Source organism: Fragaria vesca, linkage group LG2 (genome assembly GCF_000184155.1).
Source record: "Fragaria vesca subsp. vesca linkage group LG2, FraVesHawaii_1.0, whole genome shotgun sequence".
NCBI classification, from domain to species: domain Eukaryota; kingdom Viridiplantae; phylum Streptophyta; class Magnoliopsida; order Rosales; family Rosaceae; genus Fragaria; species Fragaria vesca.
In genome coordinates this window covers 31,409,992-31,421,453 of record NC_020492.1, presented here as the reverse complement: position 1 = coordinate 31,421,453, position 11,462 = coordinate 31,409,992, and the positions used below count along the sequence as shown (strand labels likewise).

Genomic DNA, 11,462 nt, shown 5'->3' with positions numbered 1-11,462 from the left:
AAGTAAAACAACTATTATGTTTTTAACAAGCTGGTCCACGTGCTGAGCCAAAAATGGGCTCGTGTCATGCCGGGCCTATGAACCAATTTTTCTTGGCACGACCCGACCTATTAGTATAACGTGCTCTGGCCGTTAACGGGCTTAGGCTATGCCGTGTCCATTTTTAACATGTCGTGCTCGTGCTTATTGGCTCGTTTGCCACCTCTAGTTAGTTTGGGCCGTGCCGGGCCGTTAACAGGCTTGGGCTTTGCCGTGCCCATTTTAAATGTGTCATGCTCGTGCTTATAAATGTAATCAATCAAGGACAATTTAGGATGTTTAAAAATTTAACCGGACAACAATTTTGTTAAAGTTGATGTTAATAACACTATTTTTTATTATTAACACAACTCATTTATTTTTATATCCACACATTTTAATTTTGTTTACAAACTTACTATTTGAATTTGTTTAATAATTAGCTCTCATCATCATAGATATAATGTATTAATAACAACAATGAACGTGTTAATATCATTATTAATAGTAGATAAAAGACTGTAATGTCATTGATGTTCTAAAATGACATAGGGTAATGACATAAGAGCATCTTTAATAATGTTAGTAATTTTTTAGTTAAATTTTAACCAAATTAGTTAAAATATCATTTTGGCTAGCCACTTTAGATATGCGGCTGCATCAATGCTCTCTATTTTAGCTAGCATTACATCAACATTATTCTTCAAATAAAGATTAAATAGTTTAAATATATTTAAATATCACGTAAAATATCTTACAATAAATGTATTAAATTATAACTAGCCTTATCTGAGTCATCTCGCTCTTTATATTTAGCTAGTGAGATAGCTAAAAATGATAATAACTAAACTTTAGTTAGTCTGCTGGAGCTTAAAAAATATTTAAAAAAATAAATAAGTTTCTAAAATAACTAAAAAGTACAAAAAGAAAAAAAAAAAAAGAAAAAAGAGAGCGATAAAGTTGCTCGTTACGAGACGAATAAATATAAGCAAGGAAAAAACCATACACAGCCCCTTAAGGTTTTCAATTCGCTCCCCCCTTTCGGTTCCTGAGGTGACCTGAGTCTCAAACTTGGCATTGGCTCTTCACTAATACTCTACAACACAGAAGGCGAATCCAACATGTTCTACAGGGGGTAACTCACTTTCCCTCTTCCAATTCCTCTCCCTCGTGCTTTTTTATTTTCAGATTTACCTCCTCTATGTGTTATTTCATTCACATATGGGTTCAATTAGTCTCTGCGAATCATTCGTTTACAAATTTTGTATCTTTTTTGGATTAGATAATACCCAATACCTGCAATTTAAATTGGGTTTGGATGTTGTACTGGTTATTTGGATCAGGATTGAAGAAGGGAGTTTTATGATTATGTTTGAAGCTAAATAATTGGATTAAAATTTGTGATTGTTTGTTTATGCTCTGGGTTTTGTTCTTAACTATAATTGTGATTCTGTTGATAGTGATGCTAAGAATATTTTGAACAGAAATTTTTATGAAGTATAGCTAGTTAGTGAATGAGGGTCTTGGCATGTTGGAGTTAATGTTTTAGTTTTGGAATTGAGCTCACTGAAGAAGAAAGGAATCTCCTTTCAGGTGGGAGAAGTTGGAGATTAATATCTGATATGTTTCGATGGCTTATTGAACAACTGGTTTAATGGGAAGACGATGTATTGCTTGTTGGTACTTATAGTTAATCAATTAACATTTAAAATAAACTGTACCTTGGTTAATATTTACAGTTCTTGTCAAGGCCCATGATAGGAAAAACATTTTCCGAATGATTGACCAGTTTTATTTTACTAGTGTTACTCCATAGATTTCATCTTCTACTATCAAATAGACATTAGGACCTCATGCTTGCAAGTTAGTAAGGTATATGGCGTTAAACTTTGGTTTCATACTACCCAAACCTGTTTACTATTTGTAGTAGGAGGTTGTATCAAGTTCTATTACTATTTGAGTTTCTATCAAGTACTATTAACTGTGGCCACCAACTCCATGTTGATTTCAATTTGTGTTTGAAATCTCCATCCACTAACACTCTGTTCATCGCAAGTTTTGTTGTGTTGCAGCATTCCAACATGTTCTAAAAAAGGATCCTGCTGCATTATTTTCTTGCGACCTTTTCTATAGAATTCTTGAAAGTATCTCGCAATGTGGCAGGAGATATAGGCTACTTGTTGATTCTGTGAAGACAGAGCAGTGTATTGAGGATATTTTGAATTTATGATGTACTGCATAGTACACATTCTTGAACAATTAATAGGCGTGAATGATGCTGATTAGATGTCCGTATTTAGCATAGCCCTTTTTCTGCTAGACAATTAATATTTTAAAAAATTACACAAACACGAATGCAACATAGGAATCTACAAGGGAAAACCCAATGAAGAGACACCTGTCAAAAGCCTGTCAAAGTACAAATTTTAGTATACAGAAAAGACTGTTGATCCAGGACTGTATGCTACATCCAAAGAAATGGTGAACAAGATAGTTTTATCTCATATCACACAATCATTGATACAAAATAGTAACTTTTAATATCTACTTTGAATTAGGAACAAAAACTTAGATTCATGGCTCGCCTTGATCAGGTTACTTAATGAAAACTGTATGTGAAATGCTGCTGTGAATTACTACAAGCTATAGAAGACATATAGATTTCCTTTTTGCTTTTCATACAAGATATATTTTTGTTTTGATTTTGAATTTATACTGTGCCAGTTATTGGATAATTAGAATGCTAGTTAATGTAGCTGAATATTTAATTATGAATAGTTAGAGTTTCTTTATAGAGTATGGATAAGTTTCCTTCTCTTTTTGCTACTTTCTTTGTCACTGGAAACTAAAGTATATTTGCTGATGGTAGTGATGGCCGTGAAATGGGAGCAAAACGTCAGCGGCTTGACCACCGCATTGACCACCGAATTGACCACCGGCTTGACCAGGGATCTTCATTCTATGCAAGTTCCCCTGGTTCAAGTTATATGTTCAATCCAACTCCCTCTGCATTTGTGGGACAACCTCCGCCTTTTCCTGTTGTCAAACTTCGTGGTCTACCATTTGATTGCACGGAAGCGGATGTTGCTGAGTTCTTCAATGGTCTTGACATTGTTGATATTCTCTTTGTTCACAAGAATAGCAAGGTCACAGGGGAAGCTTATTGTGTTCTGGGATATCCCCTTCAGGTTGATTTTGCCCTTCAAAGGAATAGGCAGAACATGGGCAGGAGATATGTTGAGGTGTTCAGAAGTAAGAGGCAGGAATATTACAAGGCAATAGCAAATGAAGTTGCCGATTCTCGTGGTTCTCCTCCTCGCAGAAATGCCCCAAGGGCTAAATCTTATGATGAAGGGAAGGACTCAGCAGAACATACAGGGGTATTGCGGTTGAGGGGGTTACCATTTTCAGCTGGCAAGGATGATATAATAGATTTTTTCAAGGATTTTGTGTTGTCAGAGGACTCGATTCATTTCACAATGAATTCGGAAGGGAGGCCAACTGGGGAAGCATTTGTGGAGTTTGCAAGTGCAGAAGATTCCAAAGCTGCCATGGCTAAGGATAGGATGACTCTTGGAAGTCGATATATAGAGCTGTTTCCCTCATCACATGAGGAGTTGGATGAAGCAATTTCAAAAGGACGATGATTCCTTCCTGAATATTTGCCTTCATTCGCTCAGCTGTACTTGTTTTGATGTTCTTAAAACATCTGGAACTCTGCTCATCTATGTTCTTAAAAAAGTTTTCCCAATTATGCTAATTTGTTTTGCCTATGTTGCTTCAAGTAAATACATTGGTCCTTGGAATTGACGACATTTAGTCCAATTCATTTCTAGATTCAGATTGATGTTCGTATATGCCATGAAAGTGTCTGAACACATGAAACTCCTAGTGAGCGAAGAGGAGCAAGCTTCAATGTATCCCATGGTGTCCTTGCACTGCCAAACCTTGAAATGGTCGTTGCTGTGGGAATTATTGCTGCTTTGAACTAAATTCGCAAAATGTTGATACGTACGATGTTTGCGCCAACCTGTATTGAGGATGAATAAGAAAAAAAAAAACCATATATATGCATAGACTGGAACAAGTAAATAACTCTAGGATGTCACGCATTTAACACTACTCTCTCTGTGAGAAAACTTAACTTTGGAGTTGTGACAAGATTCAATTTCGATGTATTATTGCTGTATGATCACAGTCATAATAGTAGAGTCAAATTTTGTGATTAACTACATGAAAAATAAAAATAAAAGAGCAAACAACCCCAACCCTAGTAAAAGAAGTGAGAAAATAAAAGGAAGATAAAATCACATAACGGGACGACGCCGTATGAGTGAAAAAGCAAGGGACGAGTAGCGAACTGAACACTTGAAGTGGTAGAGGAGAGCGTTGGTGGTAGAAGCCAAGACTCGGATAATCAATTCAGGTATTCAACTCAACGGTCTCAACCTCTCTGGGTCTATGATTATGTACTTGATTTGATTTGGTTTGATTCATATAGTCATGTGTATTTCAAGTTGATAGGCGCTTTCATGTTTCATTTCTGGTCTGTTTGGTTGATGACAATTCAAGAAACGGATTCCAGTTACAGTTTGGTTTTGTTGGACTCTGACTCCAGTTTCAACTTAACTTTCTGATTCCTTTCCCTTTCATATAATCACCATTCTTCCTTATACAACATGTTTTGTCATTTGATAAACAATTCATGTCTACACCCATCTTTGTTCTAATATTAGTTAACTCTCTCGATGCAGAATCAGCTAAGAAAATAATTTGTGGCTTGAGATGGGTTTTAGTGGAGGTGCCAAGAGATGTCTTGGTTCAATACTGAGTACAAGGATGGTTAGTAGATGCCCAACTACAGCTAGTGGTGGTAATGGGCGTGGCTTTTCTAGCTGTGCTTTGAACAAAGGAGGCACAGAGGCACAAACCTCTTTGATTCCACTAAGAGCTCCCAATACCCAATGTGGGTCTGCTCTGTTTCTTAGGAGGTTCAGCGTGGAAGCTTCTGATCATATGAGTCTCATAAAGCAACTGAGGCAGAGAACCAGCGCTCCTATGAAAGATGTCAAGGCTGCTCTCGTTGATTGCAACTGGGAAATCGGTATAATCTCTTCTCCAGTTCCTTTTTTAATGGGACTGATATATAAGTTAACTCTTTGGTGAAACTTAAGAGCTTGGTTTGTTTCGTGAAATGCAGAGGATGCACTCAAGGAATTGAGGAGAAGAGGGATGGTTTTGGCATCGAAAAAGTCATCAAGATTGGCGTCTGAGGGTTTGCTTGCGCTGGCGCAGAATGAGAGCAAGGCTGCTCTTATTGAGCTCAACTGTGAAACTGACTTTGTTGCTAGAAATGAAATCTTTCAATTCTTGGTTAGTGGGTGTTGTAGAAGCAATTTTTTTTTCTTTACCCGTTAATGTTGTTCAGATTAATATATTCCTCAATTTTTTTTGTTCTGTAAATTATGATTTTCTATTTTGGAGCTCATACGTTTTTTTATTTTCTTTCTTCTTCTAGGCCTTAGCTTTGGCAAAGCAAGCTTTGTTGGTTGAAGGCTCTTCTCAACAGGTTTCTGGGGTCTGTCCCATTGCCTCTGAACATTTAGAGGTAAGATAATATGCATTTTTTTTCTCCTTTATATATTCTGTTTTCCAGATATCGTAGTCCACTTATGATTGCATTACCACCAACTGATGTATGTTTTTCAAGAACCTTACCTCGCACTAAGTCCTTAAATTAGTTAGTGAGAACAGTTATGATTATCAAAGAGAACTAAGAGCATGTTATCCCTATCGATACTTGTGGAATGGACTAGATATACGATGTGTCAAAGCTTCTTTGTGAAGTTGACAAGCTGACACAAGAATAGTTGTCCATAAAAGGGTAAAAGTATCACAATAATGAAGAACTGAAAGGTTATGGGAGAAGTTGATAAGAACTTTCTATCTCTACTCCCAAGTCCTTTCAAAATATAGATATTTGTACCAATTTTACTCGTTGCAAATTAAATGCAATCAGTGAAATCTGAGATCTTGGTGCTTCTGCCATAGTAAACTACTAAACTGTATTGGTCAATTATTTTGTAAGCCTATTTATTGATATCACTAGATTGCCAAGCCCCTTTAAAATCTTAATTGGAATTTGGTTTGCTGCAAGGTTAAATTTAAGTTATTAATTCATTATCAGGACATGAAGTTAAACCTTGAACATCCAAAAATTAGTGGAGAAACAACTGCTCAGAATGCAATTACAGAAGTGGCTGCAGTAATGGGGGAAAATATTAAACTCAGAAGAGGATTTATGATGTCTACTGCTTCACATGGTGTTGTTTCCACATATCTTCATGCAAGTCCCCAACCAGGTACACAACTGGAACCACTTCACTTCCTTTCATGGAAGCTAGCGTCCTTAAATTCAAAATAGGAGCACGGTGCAATATGTTCTATCTATTCAAATCCCGTCTTGATCATGTTTTGCAAAGTCACTCATACTGCAGGGAAAAATATTCGAGTTGAAAAGAATTTTTAATTGGTTTTCATCATCTGATGGTTTAATCTAAATTACAGGTTTGGGTCGCATTGCTGGAATTGTATCTCTTGAAGTAGATGACAAGATTGCTCAGTTGGATGCCATTCAGCGCATTGGATCTGAATTGGCAATGCATGTGGTGGCAGCAAAGCCTTTATTCCTAACAAAGGAACTGGTTTCTACTGATGCTTTAGAGAGTGAACGCGAAATTCTCAAGTCTCAGGTACTTGGTATTATCATGTGTTCAGTCACACTTGACTCTCAGCACTTTCTTACACAAGAAATGATCTGTGATTAGTATAACTAGCCTAAATGAACCTAATTACATGTTTCATTATCTTCTAGGATTCTAATTTAATGAGCCTCGTTGCAGTGGATCTGTTGATTTGTTTGTAGGAGTCATAGGAGATTACACCCTTGCTATGTGTGTATATATTTATATATCATTTTTTTTTTTTTTGAATTTCTACTTTTAGCCCCAAGGATGATGGTTGAGTTATAAAACAGTGGATTTCCCTGAGGTACTTTACTGAACATTAATTCTGGGCTTTATTTTGAAGATTCACACTTGGCTAATCAATAGAAAGAAAACAACAAGGAAACTGTATAGGCTTTATCAAATCAGATGGTCTTACCCTTATAAACCTAACTGCATGTCCATTGTGAAACAATAACAAATAAATAGAATACATGCTTTTGTGAACAAATTAAATCAACTTCCAGCCTCTTTTCAACCATCCCTACACAGTCTACACTAGGTTCCAGAAACTGGCAGCCTTGGATTTCCTCCAAATGAAAGACCCAAATACTTTGTAAACCATAACTGCAACTTTCATCCAATTGAGTTTGCTCAAGTCTCTGTACTTTAAATTTATTCATGGCTGCACAGAAAATGTTCACACACCTAATAGCTTCTGTCATTTCTGGTCGTCACGGTATACAAGAAGGACACTGTTTGTCTGCAAATTGGTGATGTGCTTACCACCCCTCACTAGCAATGTTATCATCCCTTTGATTAGTTGCCTCCCTAGCTCACAAAACCAACCTGTTCAGAATAACCACTTGTGCCGAACAAAAAAAGTGACAAACGATCACCTTGACACCCTCTAATAGCTCCAAACTTTTGTCTAGTCCACCACTGATGATGAGAGATTAGCAGACCTTAGGAAACCCCCAGCATATCTTCCCACCTTGCGCAATACCCTCCTTTTCAGCACTTTAGAATGAAGGTAATTTCACTCACATGGTCATATGCCTTTTCATAAACAGTATTAAACATCAAAGCCCCCACCTTGATGCCAAATTTTGCAAAGGCTAACACCAAGCTTATGGGCCTGTAATCTCCAACATTCAAAGACCTAACCTTCCTTGGAATGAGACAAATGTAACTCTCATTTGTGATAGCATTCGTGATCTGATTTCTATAAACATCTCCAAAGGCATGCAACAACACTACCAAAGCCATTTGGCCACAATCTGAAACTTCATTGTAACTCATGTGTCAACTCTCCGGCTATTCACTTCCGCATATAATAACAAGTAGCATCTTGTTTTTTTCTGCCCTCTGATTTGATGTATACTAGGTGATACTTAACTCAAGCAGAAGCCCTTGATATTAAAAGAACAAGAGAGGCTTCAGATCATCACTTGATGACTAGAAATATGATTGGCTATGAGGGGATACATCACGTAAAGAAAAATGGAATTCAAATGATAAAGATCTTGATAATTTTTTGGGACAATTGACATATGGGATTGAATGACAAAAATGAATTGAGGACAGTACATGTATATTTTTCTTTTGCTGTACTTCATTTTTAGCTTAGTTTTATTAGGTGTCAATGATGTGGTGATGACAATGATCAACCCAATGTCTTTAATTTGTTTACACAAATGAAATTTACTAGCTGCTTGCCAGTGTTTTGTATCCACTTGCTGCAATACCTGCATGCCAGTGGTAACACTTTCTCTTTTTGTTTCCTGTTGATGTCAGGCTCAAAATACAGGCAAATCTCAGATGGCCATAGACAAAATAGTAGAAGGTCGCTTGCGTAAATACTATGAGGAAGTTGTTCTGATGGAGCAGAAATTTATTGTGGACGATTCTGTAAATGTAAAGGTAAAATTCTGTTTATCATCGTAGAATGAATGAAGATTAAAAATGAAGCATACATGTTTCAACACAGAGAACAAGGAAATAGAGTATTTACTAGCAGCACCAATGTAAAACTTGATTTGCAAATGGAACAAGAATAATTTCCTGGTCCCTCACTCTGCGTTTTGAGGTGAGATAAATCTGAATGAGAACGTCCTATCTAGTGTGTGGTATTCATACATATACCATAGATTTTTTTCAAACTGTTCATAAAAATGCTGTATATTAGTATATGTAAATGCTTTTTTCTACTGAGTATGATGTATTTCTAGTACTTTGTAAAAGAACTTCAATTAGTATGATGTGGTAGCTAAGTGGCTTGCTCTCAGTAAAATGATACCGTGTAAGCAAATTATGTGGCACTCTTGCTGACTGTTGTGTTACAAATGTATCTCACAGACACTATTAGATAAGCTATCTAAGGAAGTGGGATCACCTGTGAAGATTAAGAGCTTTTTCAGGATGGAAGTTGGAGAAGGAATTCAAAGGTAGAAAGTCATTAGTTATTGTTTATGCTTTCCTGTCTTGGTGTGACTTCACAATGCTGTATTAGCTAAATTCACAAACATGAGATTTAGGTTATATTTCATGTTTCTTCTTCAAGTATACAATAGCTGGAGGTTCTATGACTATATTATCTCTCAGAGGTTCTTGTTTCTGATGCAAAATTAATGACCATGAGAAAATTTGGCAGGCTCGAAGCATCCAGTACATCTGAAAATCTGGCTGAGGCCGCCTGAGGAAATGTTGCCCCTTAATCTACAGAATGTAGAATTTGCCTGCAATATCTTCAGAAGTAGGGATTGAGGGTCAGTTGATACTCGGCATGATTTCCCTTTACGCTTGCTTACTGGTGCTAGTTCACCGTTTTGTTGCTCGTCTTCTGAGGTCTTCATGTTTTGAGATTATGAACAGTAATTTTTGTGACAAGCCCGAATTTCTTTTCATTTCTGTTAACAAACACAGGGTAGTAACACCTGTTCTCCTCCAGCTTCAGTGTCACCTGTTTCCCAATATGCCAAGCGTGTGCCATTTCTTAGGTATGGTTATGTGAGCTTGGGTATCAAATGTCGATAGATTGGCTCGTTTATATATTGCAAAGCTAACTTTTAGTGATTTGCCCAACATAGATATATTTGGTGTATGTGAAACAATTTTTGACTTCTTACCCATAGTTGAAAATCCATGAAAAAGTATTTGATGATTGAGGCAGCATAAAAGTTATGCTATAAACTGATCAAGTTTTTGTTTAAGGTTATCTTTTGAATGAGTACCAATGATCTTGCTCTTTCCTCAAAATTAGACTCTGCCTTCTCAAGTTTTTGTTCTGCAACAGTTTCTTGTGGCATGACATGTTTTCAATTTAAGAAGCTAAAGTCCCAATATATAGTTTCCAGCAACTGAAAGACTACAAATGTGTCCCTTCAAAGCGAATCCTTACATATTCAAAACTAAAGTTAGCCTTAGAGGAGAATGCTTGCCCTATACTGAATGATATTTTGGTCAGGTTCATAGGCTGAAGGCTGATGGCTGATAGTGCGTGCTTTGCCCTCGCTAGAATTATTATGATGGAATCCCAATTTGTTTAGGGTTGGGTTTTGGAAGTTCCCATGGTATTGAAATACTAAACCTGAGATGGATGCAGTTAGTTATATAATGAGGGATCCTCAAGATCGACTATGGTGATTTCCATACTCGGTCACTAATTTTGTTTCAAGTCTGTGTACGGCATTCATGTGCAACCCGCCAGAATTACGCTGCGGTGAAGTGAAATCTTTTTATCCTCTTTGAGCATTCTTATGTGCATGGTGAAACTCGTTGACATTAGATATAATACTTTGGAATGCTCATTTTGGTGAAAACCTGGCTTGTTTATTAAGCAGCTTTCTCTAAGCTTTGCTAGTTTGCTTTGTTAATTATCACCTAAGTCAACCCTCTTGATTGCCATAAACAGACTTGGATCTCATCCCACTTAACAAAGCAATGTAGCATTTGCATCAACTCTAGCCTGCACACACCCATTGCAAAAGGATTAAGTCTTAGTTTTACTGGCTGTACGATAATATTTCGCGGTTTACTACTGCTGGTAATGAGTAGATGGTGGCTCTTCTAATCCGATGGTTTAAGAGCGTGTCTAATACGACTTCATTGAAATAAACCTCTGAAAACGATATAGTTCATTCACACAATCGATCACTTAAACCTGAAGTTAGCGTGACATGAAGTTTCATCGACTCGTGTTCACATGCCAATCCCAGAGGAAACAATTTTGTTTCTCTTGTTGTAGATTGCATGATTTGTGTCGAATAATGGGAGCGGCCTGGTACCTGGGACACGTGTTGAAGTAAAGAATTCCTTGGTTCAATAGGATACCCTGAGAAGCACTGAACTTGTCTGCAGAAAATTGTAAAATAAAAGAAGAGGAAAGAACAAGAAGGGAATCAACTATGCATGAATCAAATCTCAAGACTATGTCCCTAGTGATTATATAAATGTGCTCGCAGACAAGTCGCTGTGAGTGACCCTTTCCCAATCCATTTGCTCTCTCATTCATCAACTTACTTATTAGATAGCTATGAATATATAATAATAATCTTAACTATCTATTAACTGTACGTTCCTCGGGTAGATTGCCATCGTGAAGGTGCCCATGTTATATATTCTTAATCTATGTAATCCCAAGGGGTGCATAGAAACCTAAACTTATCTTAAGGAGTCTTTACACAGAGCGTGGGTACAACAGTTTTCTCATGTAGTGGT

At 36.9% G+C, this 11,462-nt stretch overlaps 2 protein-coding genes across 2 annotated transcripts; both read left to right on the top strand.

Annotated features, from left to right (window-relative positions):
* Nucleotides 1-1,026: 1,026 nt before the first annotated feature.
* On the top strand, nucleotides 1,027-3,858 carry LOC101295303 (heterogeneous nuclear ribonucleoprotein F-like). The gene is made up of 2 exons (XM_004291738.1): nucleotides 1,027-1,153; nucleotides 2,888-3,858. The coding sequence occupies exons 1-2, from the start codon at nucleotides 1,140-1,142 to the stop codon at nucleotides 3,663-3,665; spliced, it is 792 nt and encodes a 263-aa protein (XP_004291786.1). The 5' UTR covers nucleotides 1,027-1,139; the 3' UTR covers nucleotides 3,666-3,858.
* Nucleotides 3,859-4,339: 481 nt separating this feature from the next.
* On the top strand, nucleotides 4,340-9,796 carry LOC101295013 (elongation factor Ts, mitochondrial-like). Its single transcript, XM_004291737.1, has 9 exons — nucleotides 4,340-4,444; nucleotides 4,773-5,122; nucleotides 5,219-5,391; nucleotides 5,537-5,626; nucleotides 6,206-6,380; nucleotides 6,586-6,770; nucleotides 8,541-8,666; nucleotides 9,102-9,190; nucleotides 9,397-9,796. Exons 2-9 carry the CDS (start codon nucleotides 4,804-4,806, stop codon nucleotides 9,440-9,442), a joined length of 1,203 nt encoding a protein of 400 aa, XP_004291785.1. The 5' UTR covers nucleotides 4,340-4,444; nucleotides 4,773-4,803; the 3' UTR covers nucleotides 9,443-9,796.
* Nucleotides 9,797-11,462: the final 1,666 nt, after the last annotated feature.